The 19,869-nt window shown below is 44.1% G+C and overlaps 1 protein-coding gene across 2 annotated transcripts in view; it reads left to right on the top strand.

Moving 5' to 3' along the window:
• The window catches only part of LOC137437050 (endosome/lysosome-associated apoptosis and autophagy regulator family member 2-like), a 107,410-nt gene that overhangs the window by 64,570 nt on the left and 22,971 nt on the right, over positions 1 to 19,869 (top strand). For both annotated transcript variants that reach the window (XM_068131379.2, XM_078786941.1), the window contains 4 exons: positions 201 to 369; positions 1,486 to 1,585; positions 1,887 to 1,988; positions 18,349 to 18,475. In XM_068131379.2, the coding sequence (XP_067987480.2) occupies positions 201 to 369; positions 1,486 to 1,585; positions 1,887 to 1,988; positions 18,349 to 18,475 (498 nt within the window). The remainder of the gene's footprint in view (positions 1 to 200; positions 370 to 1,485; positions 1,586 to 1,886; positions 1,989 to 18,348; positions 18,476 to 19,869) is intronic.

Raw genomic sequence — 19,869 nt, 5'->3', positions numbered from 1 at the left:
CCCCTCTCCCCTCACATCTCTCTCTGCTATCTACTTTACCTCCAAGTTTAGTGTCATCCGCAAATACAGAAAGCGTACCCGCCTGTTCATCTGGAATGAGTGTGTGCATGCGTGTGCACTTTGGATGTGCGACTGCACGCATGTGGATGGGTGTGGCACTCCACCGTCTTACACTGCCTTGCCGGCTTGCCTTCCTGTAGGGCCGGAAGGAGGCAAGATGCATCGAAAATATGACGGATGTGACGAACATGGACATGGAGCCCACAGTTATTTCATCATTTGTATGCCGGGAATCCATCCTCCCTGCGAACCTTCGTCATCACGCCACTGTCTCGACCAACGTCATCAACCTTGGCAGCCAACTTATTGGTTTGTGATTTTTGCTCTATTTACATCTCACCATAACTATCTTCACAAGAACCAGTAGTCTTCCTCATTTATACATCTCAGCTTGCACAATGTAAGTCACATTAGATTGCTTGGATGTGCCAGAGGCAATTTAGAAAAGAAGCGGAAATAAATGATGTTTAAAAGATGAACCACCTATAGAGGCCATTTTTCCCCGCAGAGCAGGGGTTGGCCTTTTTCAGGCACCATGGCCCCCATTTTGAAGCAATGTTTTATGGCCGGATGCCTTTCCTGCCACCAACCCTGTTAGTCGCATCCCACCTGCCAGCATTTGTTGACGAACGTTAAAGATCCCAAATGTTCTCCGTGAAGAGTAGGCGAGCTATCACCGGCACTGTGAACAAATTACAAATTCCTGTCCTCACCAGCAGGGGGCATTGCATCAGTGGCACTGCGTTAAGTAAACACACAAACATAAACACACAAACATAAACACATAAACCACATAATAAACATATACTTTGGACGGAATTGACTGAATATTTTGTGGTTATATTATTATTTTATTCCGGTAGGTGTGTGAACCAACGACTCTGAGCTTATACACCACCAGTGCACCAAATGTGTACATAACTAGAAATTTTGTGAACATCGTTATTTTTCGACCTGTCCGGAACCAATAGCTCTTAAATGAGGCACCATCCAGCATTATACGTGCTGTGGTTACGACGTTTACCTTTCTCCGACAAAATCATGCAACTTGGATTTATATGTACAGTCGGAAACCGACACTTGCGGGGGATACGCTCCTATATATCATTTAAACCTATTGCTCAGTCAATGATGCTACCCCGCAGCTTTGTGCTGCATACACTACATTTACCTCTCCCAGGTGTAGGCACACCCTGAAACAGCATGTGAGGCTTGGTGGGGCAGTCTCACCTCAGTCTGCTTTGTGATCACCTGCCAATGATGCCGCATGATCATATAAACCTTTTGTGTTGTACTAATCGGAGCTATCTGCAGCTGATCAGTAAAAGATGTACATTAACAGAGAGCCGTGAACTATCCACCTTGCACACCCATCAACAAGATCCTGTTTGGCACAATTCCATGCTTCATCATGTTTCCATGCAGGTGTGTCGGTGGAAGAAAGTCTTCGTAATATTACATCTCCCGGGGATATTTTTCCTCGAGATCAAAGTTTGCATCTCCCAGATATCATCCATTATTACAGGTATCTTCCACTTGCTAATCGAATGCCTAATTCAAATCTTTAACAGCTTTTGCCATGTTTTGAACACCTGTCTCTCATATTTTTGTTTCCTTCAGCAAACCAGACTCTTGAATATAATATTTCCATTTTCATTAAAACTTTTACTCTACCTGCTTTTACCTTCTCAACAACTACAAATTGTCAATCAAAGCTTCCTCTCACTTCTTTCTGTCCTTCAGCAATACCATAGCTAGTACATCAATTTTGTAGAAGCAAATAAATGCAAAACGAACTTTTCTTACATTTTTGTTTGATTCCCCAGGTCTCATAGTAACACGGAGGCATGTCCACAATTGCGTACCACCACGATACGCCTCCGTTGCAGCCTTTATTCTGCAGAGCCCGAAGGTATCTTCCTACCTACGTGAGTCTTAAGTGAGATGTATTTGACAAATACTTAAACATTGCAAAACTAGAATGGCACCCACTTGCTAGAGCGCATACCACCGCCAGGCCGAACAATTCACGTGATCGGACGGATCTGGATCCGGACCTGAACCAAAATCTACTCGGCTTGTTCTTGTCACCTAACCAACTCATCCACCAAGTTTTGGCCAAATCCGTTTATAACTTTTTGAAATATCATGCTATGTATCGTTTTGGCCCCACCTCTCAATAATGGCGAAGAATCCCTTGAAAAATTTAAAAAATTCTCTGATCCGGATCTGGATCCGCACCTGAACCAAAATCTACTCGGCTTGTTCCTGTCACCGAACCAACTCATCCACCAAGTTTTGGCCAAATCCGTTTATAACTTTTTGAAATATCATGCTCTGTATCGTTTTGGCCCCACCTCTCAATAATGGCGAAGAATCCCTTGAAAAATTTAAAAAATTCTCTCATCCGGATCTTGATCCGCACCTGAACCAAAATCTACTCGGCTTGTTCCTGTCACCGAACCAACTCATCCACCAAGTTTTGGCCAAATCCGTTTATAACTTTTTGAAATATCATGCTCTGTATCGTTTTGGTCCCATCTCTCAATAATGGCGAAGAATCCCTTGAAAAATTAAAAAATTCTCTGATCCGGATCTGGATTCAAATCTTCACCAAAACCGAATCGATTTGTCCTTGTCACACACCTGTCCAACAAATTTCTTCCGAATTAGTAGAAGAAATGAGACTGAAAAATTCATTTTGAAAATCATTTCATGTTAAAAGCAGGCATCCACTGGAAACAGGTAGGGAATGGGGTGGTGCATCGGGGGAGGGTGGATGATGCCAGCTGAGATTTTTTCGAAAAGGGTCATTTTAAACACTTTTTTTGCTAAATCAGTATTTCCGAAGTGTTGAAAAAGAGAAGAGATGTTTGTAACAATATCCCATTTATTTGCCCAGCCATTTTACTCTACATGGGGTTTTTATACATCATTTTGTTGCTGATGATATTGCCTACAAAATGCATCTCAGTATTTAAATATATATATATAATCTATCTATAATTCCAGTAATCTCTGTGTGTTTGTTTGTACGTTTGTACGTTTGTTTGTCTGTGACCGCTGTTTCTCGACAACCACGGGTCCGATATACTTTAAACTTGCCAGGTATATTGCTGGGGACCCGAGGATGTGCCTTTTCAAGGTTTCATATTAATCGGACAATTACTTACCGAGCTATGTCCAAAAAACGATTCAACCAATCAGAGAGCAGCGAGCTATCGCGTGTGCCGAACGTGGCGATGGCGGACACACTCTGCCTCGGATGGCACATTTGAGAGCGTATTCATTTATTTCACGTTTGCAAACTATGTTGGCGCTATGTTGGCGTTAAACGATGTTTTATAACTAATTAAAACCCCGGGGGGATTGTCACTGTACTCGCAAGCCGTTCGCCGTTCGCTTTGGCGTTGCGAATGGACCAAAACATTTCATGCACCAAACCATTTCATGTAAAGCGTTCGCCGTTCGCTTTGGCGTTGCGAATGAACCAAAACATTTCATGGACCAAACCATTTCATGTAAATAGAGGGGGGGATATAATTTTAGATATAGATATAGTACGGGCATGCCCTAGTTAAGGTAAATTCGGACACGGCGGAGAGGTGGCGCTGCTGGCGGGCCGACCTCGGCTCCGTAACCTTGGCCATGGCGAAGACCAGGGGTTTGTGGTCCACAAACGCCGTGAACGGGCGGCCCTCCAAAAGATGGCGGAAGTGGCGAACAGCCAGGTAAAGGCCGAGGAGCTCGCGGTCGAAAGCGCTATACTTGCGCTCGTTAGGGCGAAGCTGCCGGCTGAAGAAGGCCAGCGGTTGCCAAGCTCCGTTCACCCACTGTTCATGCACGGCGCCCACCGCGTAGTCGGAAGCGTCCGTGGTGAGGGCGATGGGTGCGTCGAGCGCCGGGTGCGCCAGCATGGTCGCATTGGCAAGGGCCAGCTTAGCACCCGTGAGCGCCGCGGCCATCTCTGTGGTCCAGGCGACGACGTGCTTGGCCGGCTTTCCCCGGAGGGCTTCGTACAGGGGGCGCATGAGTTGGGCGGCGCGAGGCACGAACCGGTGGTAGAAATTTACCATCCCCAAAAATTCCTGTAGGGCCTTGATGGAGCGAGGGCACGGTAAACTTGTGACTGCCTCCACCTTGGTAGGCAGCGGGACGGCCCCGCGCTTCGTGATGCGGTGCCCCAGGAAGGCGACGGCCGTTACGCCAAACTGGCATTTCGCCGGATTGATGATGAGGCCGTGCTGGCCGAGGCGCTCAAAAAGCGTGCGCAGGTGGACGAGGTGCTCCGCCCGGGAAGTGCTGGCGATGAGAATGTCATCCAGGTAGACGAACAGAAAGGTGAGATCGCACAGCACACTGTCCATCGGCCGCTGGAAGGCCTGGGCCGCGTTCTTAAGGCCGAACGGCATTCGGAGGAACTCGAAAAGGCCAAAAGGTGTAATTACAGCCGTCTTCGGAACTTCGGCCGGCCGGACAGGTACCTGGTGGTAGCCCTGAATGAGGTCGACCTTGGAGAAGATCACCCGCCCCGCCAAACGGGCAGAAAAGTCCTGTATGTGTGGTATCGGGTACCGGTCGGGCGTGGTGGCGTCGATGCGGCGGTAATCGCTGCATGGTCGCCATCCGCCACCCGGTTTGGGCACGATGTGCAGGGGCGAGGCCCACACGCTATACGAGCGCCGCACAATGCCCAATCGCTCCAGCGCATCAAATTCCGCCTTCGCCACTGCGAGTTTGGCCAGGTCGAGGCGGCGAGCCCTGGCATAGACCGGTGGACCTGTGGTCGGGATGTGGTGTTCGACGCCATGCTTGACGGTGACGGCCGAAAACGTCGGCTGCATGAGGGCGGGAAACTCGGCGAGTAGGCGGGTGAAATCATCCACGGCCGGGAACGCGCAGGCTAGCTTGGTCGGAGCGGAGCCGCTCAATGAGCAAGCGAGCGAGCTGAAGGTCTCCGCGTTGATGAGCCAACGCCGTTTGACGTCGACCAAAAGCCCATGCGCGCAAAGAAAATCTGCACCCAGCAAGGCCATGGGCACGTTCGCCGTGATGAATTCCCACCTGAAGCGCTGGCCCCCGAAGCAGAATGCGACGCTGCGCAAACCGAAGGTGCGGATGGAGGAACCGTTTGCGACGACCAAAGCGGGGCCGCAAAGCGCGGCCTGTTTGTCCTCCACCGAGGCGGGTATCACGCTCAGCTGAGCGCCGGTGTCACACAAAAAACGCCGCCCGGACTCCGTGTCCATGATAAACAGAAGGCTGCCTGAATGACCGACGCTCATGGCAGGCAGCGAGCGCCGGTCTGGTCGTTTCCCGACCCGCCAAAAGTGCACGGTGGGCGGCACGTTCTGGCCTTCTGCCCGAACCTGGCGTGGTAATAGCACATGGTCCGCTCTGGTGGAGGCTCCGGCGGTTGCGTCGGGTTCGGTTGACGGGGCGTCGCGGCGGCCGCTGCCGCCAGTGGCGCTGACTCGGCCGGTGGAGGCGCCGGTCGTGGCGCGGGCGTTGCCACGGTCGGCCCAGGGTCCCAGGCGGCCGCTCCGACGTGTCGCCTGGCCGTGAAAAATTTATCGGCCTCCTTGGCCAGGGCGCGAGGGTCCGTGATGAGTGAATTAGCCAAAGCTAACCGTACCTGCCCGGGTAGCCGCTGGAGGAACAGCTCGCGGAAGAGGAAGTCCGGGCTGTGGTCACCGAGAAGAGCAAGCATGTGGTCCATGCTTTCGGACGGACGGGCCTCGCCCAGCTCCGGGAGGTCGAGTAGTTGTCGTGCGCGTTCGGTCTCCGTGAGTCCAAACGCACCGAGGAGTAGGTCTTTGAGCGCGCCATATTTGTCGGCATCCGGCGGGTGCTGTAGGAAGCTCAGAACCCGGGAAGCGGAGGAGGCGTTGAGCGCGGAGACCACGTGGTGGTAGCGAGTCGTGTCCTCCGTAATGTTCCGCAGGGCGAATTGAGAATCCGCTTGAGCAAACCAAACGGCCGCGTGAGATTCCCAAAAGCCCGGGAGCTTCAAAGCTACAGCTGACTCCATCGCCGTGTTCGTAGAAAGGGGTCACCAATTGTGGGAGCTGTGCTCGCACAATAAAATCGGACAAAATGGACGACGCCAGGAATTAAGTTTCTCTGAGCTATTTATTCCCAGCTCACTCAAACGAACTCCAAAGCACTGAATCAGCCCATCGAACGGGCGGCAATATATATCAGAAACTCAACACACAAAAGCCACGCCTCTCAGGCGGGGCGTGGTATGCAAATAGATAAGCCACGCCTCTCAACGGGGCGTGGTATGCAAGGCAAACGTTCGCCCGGTAAAGGCAAGTCTCAACACGCCCGGGCGAGTCCGGACACGTGACCGCTCGCCGGTTGCGTCATCGGCCGGTGCAGGGTAATTGTGTCATGCTACCGGTAACCGCTCCACCCTCATCAAATCCTCAAACCCGCCGGCAACAACTAATTCATATGTTGGCTCTCCGCCATCTCTATGAGAGAACCGGAAAGAAATGCTGCCAAGTCAGTCTTGTTGGCAGAGAGGCTGAGGAATGAGTTGAAGTTGGAGGGGAGCTTCACGTCCTTTGAACTGATTACACGTCTGATTGGGCGGGTTTTGCCGGCTCTTTTTTCCCTTGTGCCAGACTTGATGGAGACCTCCTGATACCGATCGAACACAACATCAACCCTGGAGTACATGGGACCAAAGCGGTTTAAGACACTGGTACAGAATACATTGCTCAGATCTCCAAAAGTCTCTGATTTCTCAGGCTTGCCAATTGCTTGTATCAGTGCAGGGCCGTCAATGATCAAGCAGGTTTTGCTGTACTCTTGGGAAGGTTTTTTGACACTTCTATGTCCTTGGTCAGCATTTCTTGAAGCTGGGACTTGTCGGGAGAATGGAGTTTCCCATTGGTGTCTGCTAGTGCACGTGGGACTGATGAAAGCTCATGCCTCAGGATGTTATTGAGGTCTACATCTCTCCCTCCCTGTGCTGCCTCAAACAGTCTTTGGATTAGATTCCTGTCAGCTTTGATCTCTTTCTGTTTGCCAGCTCCACTTGGTTGAATGCTTACTTTGTACATCCTGCTTATTGATGGTGTTTTGTTCCGAGATAATGTAGCATGAAAGTCTTAAGACTTCTCAATAAGGCGAGTGGAGACAAATGTTTCAACTAGGGATGCTCCTGTTTCACCAGCCTTGAGGACTTCTTCTTTGATGGAGTCTCAAACAATACTAGGAATCTTGACCATGGTGGTTTGGAGACATTTTCCAATGCATACTGAATGCTATAACATCACACGTAACAATTCCATGTACCGGTAAATACAAAACAGAGGTTTTTTTCACAATTTCTATGTATTTTTGAAGAAAAGGTTAATTTTCACCCTTCACTAATTGCCCACAGAGGCGTATTACATCAATGTTCCCTCACTAAAAACTGCCTCTTCTATGTGAGGATTGATAAATAAAAGCAATTAGAACCAGTAAATGTAGTTTTATATGGCATTTGCCTATCTATTAGAAAGTGTGAGAAAATTATATATTTTTGCCATAGGTTGACCTTTGACCCCCACTGTAACCATGGTAACCCCTTAATTATATATATATTTAAAATACTGAGATGCATTTTGTAGGCAATATCATCGGCAACAAAATGATGTATAAAAACCCCATGTAGAGTAAAATGGCTGGGCAAATAAATGGGATATTGTTACAAACATCTCCACCCTCCCCCGATGCACCACCCCATGCCCTAACTCGTCCCACTGGATGCCTGTCTCTAACATGAAATGATTTTCATCCACCCTCCCCCGATCATCCACCCTCCCCCGATCATCCACCCTCCCCCGATCATCCACCCTCCCCCGATCATCCACCCTCCCCCGATCATCCACCCTCCCCCGATGCACCACCCCATTCCCTAACTCTTCCCACTGGATGCCTGTCTCTAACATGACATGATTTTCATCCACCCTCCCCCGATCATCCACCCCATGCCCTAACTCTTCCCACTGGATACCTGTCTCTAACATAAAATGATTTTCAAATCAATTTCTAAGCCACTTTTTCACTTTCGTTTCCTCTACTAAATCCGTTCATAACTTTTTGAAATATCCTGTTCACAGACAAACAAACAAACAGGGGTGAAAATATAACAACATTTTGTGGCGGAGGTAATGAGTATGAATATATATATACTAGCTGCGCTCGCCTCACCAAGCGTCGTCACTGAGGAACGGGCTTCTTTTAGCTGAGGATAATGACTGCACCTGAGTTGCTGTGTTGTCATGATTGACACCAATCATAATACAAACAATTACTTTGCACAAATGTATTTGTTGTGTTTGTGAAATTACATTTTAATAGGCAATTTAGGTTGAAGATTTCGGTTGAATGTTTGTTTTTTCAAGAAAGAACCCCTCAGCACATACATAGGTGGGGGGGGGGGGGGGGGGGGGGGTAGGTGCAGACTGGAAGTTTGGGATGATTACACCTCACCACCACGCAATTCAAAACACCTCACCACCACGCAATTCAAAACACCTCACCACCACGTAATTCAAAACACCTCACCACCACGCAATTCAAAACACCTCACCACCACGCAATTCAAAACACCTCACCACCACGCAATTCAAAACACCTCACCACCACGTAATTCAAAACACCTCACCACCACGCAATTCAAAACACCACACCACCACGCAATTCAAAACACCTCACCACCACGCAATTCAAAACACCTCACCACCACGTAATTCAAAACACCTCACCACCATGCAATTCAAAACACCTCACCACCACGCAATTCAAAACACCTCACCACCACGCAATTCAAAACACCTCACCACCACGCAATTCAAAACACCACACCACCACGCAATTCAAAACACCTCACCACCACGTAATTCAAAACACCTCACCACCACGCAATTCAAAACACCTCACCACCACGCAATTCAAAACACCTCACCACCACGTAATTCAAAACACCTCACCACCACGCAATTCAAAACACCTCACCACCACGCAATTCAAAACACCTCACCACCACGTAATTCAAAACACCTCACCACCACGCAATTCAAAACACCACACCACCACGCAATTCAAAACACCACACCACCACGTAATTCAAAACACCTCACCACCACGCAATTCAAAACACCTCACCACCACGCAATTCAAAACACCTCACCACCACGTAATTCAAAACACCTCACCACCACACAATTCAAAACACCTCACCACCACGCAATTCAAAACACCTCACCACCACGTAATTCAAAACACCTCACCACCACGTAATTCAAAACACCTCACCACCATGTAATTCAAAACACCTCACCACCACGCAATTAAAAACACCTCACCACCACGCAATTCAAAGCACCTCACCACCACGTAATTCAAAACACCTCACCACCATGCAATTCAAAACACCACACCACCACGTAATTCAAAACACCTCACCACCACGTAATTCAAAGCACCTCACCACCACGTAATTCAAAACACCTCACCACCACGTAATTCAAAACACCTCACCACCACGCAATTCAAAACACCACACCACCACGCAATTCAAAACACCTCACCACCACGCAATTCAAAACACCTCACCACCACGTAATTCAAAACACCTCACCACCACGCAATTCAAAACACCTCACCACCACGCAATTCAAAACACCTCACCACCACGCAATTCAAAACACCTCACCACCACGTAATTCAAAACACCTCACCACCACGCAATTCAAAACACCACACCACCACGCAATTCAAAACACCTCACCACCACGTAATTCAAAACACCTCACCACCACGCAATTCAAAACACCTCACCACCACGCAATTCAAAACACCTCACCACCACGTAATTCAAAACACCTCACCACCACGCAATTCAAAACACCTCACCACCACGCAATTCAAAACACCTCACCACCACGTAATTCAAAACACCTCACCAGCACGCAATTCAAAACACCACACCACCATGCAATTCAAAACACCACACCACCACGTAATTCAAAACACCTCACCACCACGCAATTCAAAACACCTCACCACCACGCAATTCAAAACACCTCACCACCACGTAATTCAAAACACCTCACCACCACACAATTCAAAACACCTCACCACCACGCAATTCAAAACACCTCACCACCACGTAATTCAAAACACCTCACCACCACGTAATTCAAAACACCTCACCACCACGTAATTCAAAACACCTCACCACCACGCAATTCAAAACACCTCACCACCACGCAATTCAAAGCACCTCACCACCACGTAATTCAAAACACCTCACCACCATGCAATTCAAAACACCACACCACCACGTAATTCAAAACACCTCACCACCACGTAATTCAAAGCACCTCACCACCACGTAATTCAAAACACCTCACCACCACGTAATTCAAAGCACCTCACCACCACGTAATTCAAAACACCTCACCACCACGTAATTCAAAACACCGCACCACCACGTAATTCAAAACACCTCACCACCACGTAATTCAAAACACCTCACCACCACGTAATTCAAAACACCTCACCACCACGTAATTCAAAACACCTCATCACCAAGTAATTCAAAACACCTCACCACCAAGTAATTTAAAACACCGCACAGCCATAAAACACGTTATAAAAACACCTCACCACCACAAAATTAAAAACACCTCACCACCACGAAATTGAATACACCTCACAGCCATCAACCACGTAATAAAAACACCTCACAGCCATAAAACACGTAATAAAAACACCTCACCACCACGAAATTAAAAACACCTCACAGCCATCAAACACGTAATAAAAACACCTCACAGCCATCAACCACGTAATAAAAACACCTCACAGCCATAAAACACGGAATAAAAATACCTCACCACCACGAAATTAAAAACACCTCACCACCACGAAATTAAAAACACCTCACCACCACGAAATTAAAAACACCTCACCACCACGAAATTAAAAACACCTCACAGCCATAAAACACGTAATAAAAACACCTCACCACCACGAAATTAAAAACACCTCACCACCACGAAATTAAAAACACCTCACAGCCATAAAACACATAATAAAAACACCTCACAGCCATGAAATTAAAAACACCTCACAGCCATCAAACACGTAATAAAAACACCTCACCACCACGAAATTAAAAACACCTCACAGCCATAAAACACATAATAAAAACACCTCACAGCCACGAAATTAAAAACACCGCACCACCACGAAATTGAATACACCTCACAGCCATCAACCACATAATAAAAACATCTCACAGCCATAAAACACATAATAAAAACACCTCACAGCCACGAAATTCAAAACACCTCACAGCCATCAAACACGTAATAAAAACACCTCACAGCCATCAACCACGTAATAAAAACACCTCACCACCACGAAATTTAATACACCTCACAGCCATCAACCACGTAATAAAAACATCTCACAGCCATAAAACACATAATAAAAACACCTCACAGCCACGAAATTCAAAACACCTCACAGCCATCAAACACGTAATAAAAACACCTCACAGCTATAAAACACGGAATAAAAATACCTCACCACCATGCAATTCAAAACACCACACCACCACGTAATTCAAAACACCTCACCACCACGTAATTCAAAGCACCTCACCACCACGTAATTCAAAACACCACCACCACGTAATTCAAAGCACCTCACCACCACGTAATTCAAAACACCTCACCACCACGTAATTCAAAACACCTCACCACCACGTAATTCAAAACACCTCACCACCACGCAATTCAAAACACCACACCACCACGCAATTCAAAACACCTCACCACCACGCAATTCAAAACACCTCACCACCACGCAATTCAAAACACCTCACCACCACGTAATTCAAAACACCTCACCACCACGCAATTCAAAACACCACACCACCACGCAATTCAAAACACCTCACCACCACGCAATTCAAAACACCTCACCACCACGCAATTAAAAACACCTCACCACCACGTAATTCAAAACACCTCACCACCACGAAATTAAAAACGCCTCACAGCCATAAAACACGTAATAAAAATACCTCACAGCCACGAAATTAAAAACAACTCACAGCCATAAAACACGTAATAAAAACACCTCACAGCCACGAAATTAAAAACACCTCACAGCCATAAAACACATAATAAAAACACCTCACCACCACGAAATTAAAAACACCTCACCACCACGAAATTAAAAACACCTCACAGCCATAAAACACATAATAAAAACACCTCACAGCCACGAAATTAAAAACACCTCACAGCCATAAAACACGTAATAAAAACACCTCACAGCTACGAAATTAAAAAACACCTCACCAACACGAAATTAAAAACACCTCACCACCACGAAATTAAAAACGCCTCACAGCCATAAAACACGTAATAAAAACACCTCACAGCCACGAAATTAAAAACACCTCACAGCCATAAAACACGTAATAAAAACACCTCACAGCCACGAAATTAAAAACACCTCATAGCCATAAAACACATAATAAAAACACCTCACCACCACGAAATTAAAAACACATCACCACCACGAAATTAAAAACACCTCACCACCACGAAATTAAAAACACCTCACCACCACGAAATTAAAAACACCTCACAGCCATAAAACACATAATAAAAACACCTCACCACCACGAAATTAAAAACACCTCACCACCACGAAATTAAAAACACCTCACAGCCATAAAACACGTAATAAAAACACCTCACCACCACGAAATTAAAAACACCTCACCACCACGAAATTAAAAACACCTCACAGCCATAAAACACATAATAAAAACACCTCACAGCCACGAAATTAAAAACACCTCACAGCCATAAAACACGTAATAAAAACACCTCACCACCACGAAATTAAAAACACCTCACCACCACGAAATTAAAAACACCTCACCACCACGAAATTAAAAACACCTCACAGCCATAAAACACATAATAAAAACACCTCACAGCCACGAAATTAAAAACACCTCACAGCCATAAAACACATAATAAAAACACCTCACACCCACGAAATTAAAAACACCTCACAGCCATAAAACACATAATAAAAACACCTCACCACCTCGAAATTAAAAACACCTCACCACCACGAAATTAAAAACGCCTCACAGCCATAAAACACGTAATAAAAACACTTCACCACCACAAAATTAAAAACACCTCACCACCACGAAATAAAAAACACCTCACCACCACGAAATTAAAAACACCTCACCACCATGAAATTAAAAACACCTCACCACCACGAAATTAAAAACACCTCACCACCACGAAATTAAAAACACCTCACCACCACAAAATTAAAAACACCTCACCACCACGAAATTAAAAACACCTCACCACCACGAAATTAAAAACACCTCACCACCACGAAATTAAAAACACCTCACCGCCACGAAATTAAAAACACCTCACCACCACGAAATTAAAAACACCTCACAACCATAAAACACGTAATAAAAACACTTCACCACCACAAAATTAAAAACACCTCACCACCACGAAATTAAAAACACCTCACCACCACGAAATTAAAAACACCTCACCACCATGAAATTAAAAACACCTCACAGCCATAAAACACATAATAAAAACACCTCACCACGAAATTGAAAACACCTCACAGCCATAAAACACGTAATAAAAACACCTCACCACCACAAAATTAAAAACACCTCGCAGCCATAAAACACGTAATAAAAACACCTCACAGCCACGAAATTAAAAACACCTCACCACCACGAAATTAAAAACACCTCACCACCACGAAATTAAAAACACCTCACCACCACGAAATTAAAAACACCTCACCACCACGAAATTAAAAACACCTCACCACCACGAAATTAAAAACACCTCACCACCATGAAATTAAAAACACCTCACAGCCATAAAACACGTAATAAAAACACCTCACCACGAAATTTAAAACACCTCACAGCCATAAAACACGTAATAAAAACACCTCACAGCCACGAAATTAAAAACACCTCACCACCACGAAATTAAAAACGCCTTACAGCCACGAAATTAAAAACACCTCACAGCCATAAAACACGTAATAAAAACACCTCACAGCCATAAAACACATAATAAAAACACCTCACAGCCATAAAACACATAATAAAAACACCTCACAGCCATAAAACACGTAATAAAAACACCTCACAGCCATAAAACACGTAATAAAAACACCTCACAGCCATAAAACACATAATAAAAACACCTCACAGCCACAAAAGTAAAAACACCTCACAGCCATCAAACACGTAATAAAAACACCTCACAGCCACAAAAGTAAAAACACCTCACAGCCATAAAACACGTAATAAAAACACCTCACAGCCACGAAATTTAAAACACCTCACAGCCATAAAACACGTAATAAAAACACCTCACAGCCACAAAATTAAAAACACCTCGCAGCCATAAAACACGTAATAAAAACACCTCACAGCCACGAAATTAAAAACACCTCACCACCACGAAATTAAAAACACCTCACCACCACGAAATTAAAAACACCTCACCACCACGAAATTAAAAACACCTCACCACCATGAAATTAAAAACACCTCACAGCCATAAAACACGTAATAAAAACACCTCACCACGAAATTTAAAACACCTCACAGCCATAAAACACGTAATAAAAACACCTCACAGCCATAAAACACATAATAAAAACACCTCACAGCCATAAAACACATAATAAAAACACCTCACAGCCATAAAACACATAATAAAAACACCTCACAGCCATAAAACACATAATAAAAACACCTCACAGCCACAAAAGTAAAAACACCTCACAGCCATAAAACACGTAATAAAAACACCTCACCACCACGAAATTAAAAACACCTCACAGCCATAAAACACGTAATAAAAACACCTCACAGCCATAAAACACATAATAAAAACACCTCACAGCCATAAAACACATAATAAAAACACCTCACAGCCACAAAAGTAAAAACACCTCACAGCCATAAAACACGTAATAAAAACACCTCACCACCACGAAATTAAAAACACCTCACCACCACGAAATAAAAAACGCCTCACAGCCATAAAACACGTAATAAAAACACCTCACAGCCACAAAAGTAAAAACACCTCACAGCCATAAAACACGTAATAAAAACACCTCACCACCACGAAATTTAAAACACCTCACAGCCATAAAACACGTAATAAAAACACCTCACAGCCACAAAATTAAAAACACCTCGCAGCCATAAAACACGTAATAAAAACACCTCACAGCCACGAAATTAAAAACACCTCACCACCACGAAATTAAAAACACCTCACCACCACGAAATTAAAAACACCTCACCACCACGAAATTAAAAACACCTCACCACCATGAAATTAAAAACACCTCACAGCCATAAAACACGTAATAAAAACACCTCACCACGAAATTTAAAACACCTCACAGCCATAAAACACGTAATAAAAACACCTCACCACCACGAAATTAAAAACACCTCACAGCCATAAAACACGTAATAAAAACACCTCACAGCCATAAAACACATAATAAAAACACCTCACAGCCATAAAACACATAATAAAAACACCTCACAGCCACAAAAGTAAAAACACCTCACAGCCATAAAACACGTAATAAAAACACCTCACCACCACGAAATTAAAAACACCTCACCACCACGAAATAAAAAACGCCTCACAGCCATAAAACACGTAATAAAAACACCTCACAGCCACAAAAGTAAAAACACCTCACAGCCATAAAACACGTAATAAAAACACCTCACCACCACGAAATTTAAAACACCTCACAGCCATAAAACACGTAATAAAAACACCTCACAGCCACAAAATTAAAAACACCTCGCAGCCATAAAACACGTAATAAAAACACCTCACAGCCACGAAATTAAAAACACCTCACCACCACGAAATTAAAAACACCTCACCACCACGAAATTAAAAACACCTCACCACCACGAAATTAAAAACACCTCACCACCATGAAATTAAAAACACCTCACAGCCATAAAACACGTAATAAAAACACCTCACCACGAAATTTAAAACACCTCACAGCCATAAAACACGTAATAAAAACACCTCACAGCCATAAAACACATAATAAAAACACCTCACAGCCATAAAACACATAATAAAAACACCTCACAGCCATAAAACACATAATAAAAACACCTCACAGCCATAAAACACATAATAAAAACACCTCACAGCCACAAAAGTAAAAACACCTCACAGCCATAAAACACGTAATAAAAACACCTCACCACCACGAAATTAAAAACACCTCACAGCCATAAAACACGTAATAAAAACACCTCACAGCCATAAAACACATAATAAAAACACCTCACAGCCATAAAACACATAATAAAAACACCTCACAGCCACAAAAGTAAAAACACCTCACAGCCATAAAACACGTAATAAAAACACCTCACCACCACGAAATTAAAAACACCTCACCACCACGAAATAAAAAACGCCTCACAGCCATAAAACACGTAATAAAAACACCTCACAGCCACAAAAGTAAAAACACCTCACAGCCATAAAACACGTAATAAAAACACCTCACCACCACGAAATTAAAAACACCTTACAGCCATAAAACACATAATAAAAACACCTCACAGCCATAAAACACGTAATAAAAACACCTCACAGCCACGAAATTAAAAACACCTCACAGCCATAAAACACATAATAAAAACACCTCACAGCCATAAAACACGTAATAAAAACACCTCACCACCACGAAATTAAAAACACCTCACCACCACGAAATAAAAAACGCCTCACAGCCATAAAACACATAATAAAAACACCTCACAGCCACAAAAGTAAAAACACCTCACAGCCATAAAACACGTAATAAAAACACCTCACAGCCATAAAACATGTAATAAAAACACCTCACCACCACGAAATTAAAAACACCTCACCACCACGTCATTTAAAAACACCTCACAGCCATAAAACACGTAATAAAAACACCTCACAGCCATAAAACATGTAATAAAAACACCTCACCACCACGAAATTAAAAACACCTCACCACCACGTCATTTAAAAACACCTCACCACCACATAATTAAAAACACATCACCACCACGTAATTATAAACATCTCACCACCACGTAATTATAAATACCTCACCACCACGTAAATCAAAACACCTCACCACCATGTGATTTAAAAACACCTCACCACCATGTGATTTAAAAACACCTCACCACCACATAATTATAAACATCTCACCACCACATAATTAAAAACACCTCACCACCACGTAATTATAAACATCTCACCACCACATAATTATAAACATCTCACCACCACGTAATTATAAACATCTCACCACCACATAATTAAAAACACCTCACCACCACATAATTAAAAACACCTCACCACCACGTAATTAAAAACATCTCACCACCACATAATTAAAAACACCTCACCACCACGTAATTATAAATACCTCACCACCACGTAAATCAAAACACCTCACCACCATGTGATTTAAAAACACCTCACCACCACGTCATTTAAAAACACCTCACCACCACATAATTCAAAATACCTCACCATCACGTGATTCAAAACCACCACAACGTTATTAAAAACACTTCACAACCCCGGAAACAAAAGTTTGAGGGAGTCGTTAAGTGACAACACAGACACTGCCCAGATGTGTCGATATATAGATAAATGACTGTACCCCTAGTTACCGTTTTGTCGTGGTTTAAACCAATCATAATTCAAACAATTATTTTGCACAAATGTATTTGTAATATACGGGATATCACATTTTATAAACAATTGAAGTTGAAAAAGAAAAATTCCCTGAAAAAATCCCCCCCCAAAAAAAAAAAAAATTGGAATTTTTTCAAAAACAATACCCTTAGGACATACGGACGGGAGAGATATGTGCATACCAGAAGTTTGGTACGATTTCACAAAAGTTTGTGAAAGTAGTTCAGTGACAAGACAACACAACACAACACAACACAACACAGGACAACACAACACAGACACTGCACACATATATATATATAGATATAGATATACACACACGAATGTATGCCATCTTACCATTATTACATACAAAATATGTAGATAGTGGCAAGGTAATAGTTGATATCTGTTCCCAAAATGTTTTGTCTTGAAAATGTATTTTGACAAGCAGGAAATGCCCTGAGGGCACATGCGATGGCTGTTCATTCCACCTGTTGTGGCGTACACCTTATGCCTGTCCACTCTGTGGCCCAAATGACTTTAAAGAGATTGCTGAAGCCTGCCATGGAGGCAAGCAGGTTAGTTTGTATGGGAAGATGCTTCTCAACTGCAAAAAAAACAAAAAACAAATATAAAATTGTTGTGTTATAATCAAACACAAATGTGATGATGAAATTCTTATATACTAGGGCATGCCCGTACTATATATATATCTAAAATTATATCCCCCCCCCTCTATTTACATGAAATGGTTTGGTCCATTCGCAAAGCCAAAGCGAACGGCTTGCGAGTACGGTGACAATCCCCCCCCTCTATTTACATGAAATGGTTTGGTCCAAAGCGAACGGCTTGCGGAGTTTGGTAAAGAAATCGCCATAGCGTGCACAAACGCGCAGGAAAGCGAAAGAATCGCAAATTAGTTTTAATTAGTTTTAAAACATAGTCTAACGCCAACATAGCGGCAACATAGTTTGCCAACGTGAAATAAATGAATACGCTCTCAAATGTGCCGTCCGAGGCAGAGTCTGTTCGCCACGTTCGGCACACGTGATAACTCGCTGCTCTCTGATTGGTTGAATCGTTTTTTGGACATAGCTCGGTAACTACTTGTCCGATTAATATGAAACCTTGAAAAGGCACATCCTCGGGTCCCCAGCAATATACCTGGCAAGTTTCAAGTATATCGGACCCGTGGTTGTCGAGAAACAGCGGTCACAGACAAACAAACATACACACAGAGATTACTGGAATTATAGATAGATATATATATATATATATAGATAGATATAGATATATATATATATACACACGTATATATAAGCCAGTGTCTCTGTGGCTTTCTGTCTGCCTTTGTTCCTTATGCACTGCCACATCTTTTAAGTTACAAACTCTAAACTCGGGGTACAAATACAACTTTGTGTGAGGGGAGGGGGGGGGGGGTGAGTGGGAGTTAACATAGCCTATGTGGCCGTAGCCTCCCACGAGAGTGTGGAGGGCCGTGTGGGGGGGTGTAAATTCTCTATGTAAATGTGTACCTTGTAGCGCCCCCTGGTGGTGGTTGCAGAGGGTATGACAATTTCCTTCTTTACCTGGGCAATGCTGAGGTTAAAGCACTCGTTGCATTTGTAAATTTTTCTCCTTCTTCCCTTCTCCCCCACCCCTCCCATCCCCTAGAAAAAATGTAGGGGCCTGTCAAACCCCCCCTCCCAAAAACATGTATATGCAGTATATTTGTACCCCTCCTCCTCCCTTCCCTCCTACCCCGTCCAGCTTCCCCTCCACCCCCCTCTCTTCTCCCTGCTCTTCCTCTTCCCCCCCTCCTCCTCCTCCCTTCCCCTCCCTCTCCTTCCCCCTCTGCTGCCCCTCTCCTTTCTAGCAGCCATCAGCAAAGCAATGGGTAGGCTCTTCCATTTCTTTAAAACTGTTCGTAGTAGCAATTCATTCAGCAGATTTATCTTATTTGTGGTAATAA

Source organism: Myxine glutinosa, chromosome 11, assembly GCF_964187855.1.
Source record: "Myxine glutinosa chromosome 11, kmMyxGlut1.1, whole genome shotgun sequence".
In the NCBI taxonomy this organism is placed as follows: domain Eukaryota; kingdom Metazoa; phylum Chordata; class Myxini; order Myxiniformes; family Myxinidae; genus Myxine; species Myxine glutinosa.
Note: the sequence above shows the minus strand (reverse complement) of the source record. Positions and strands in the feature narration are given on the sequence as shown.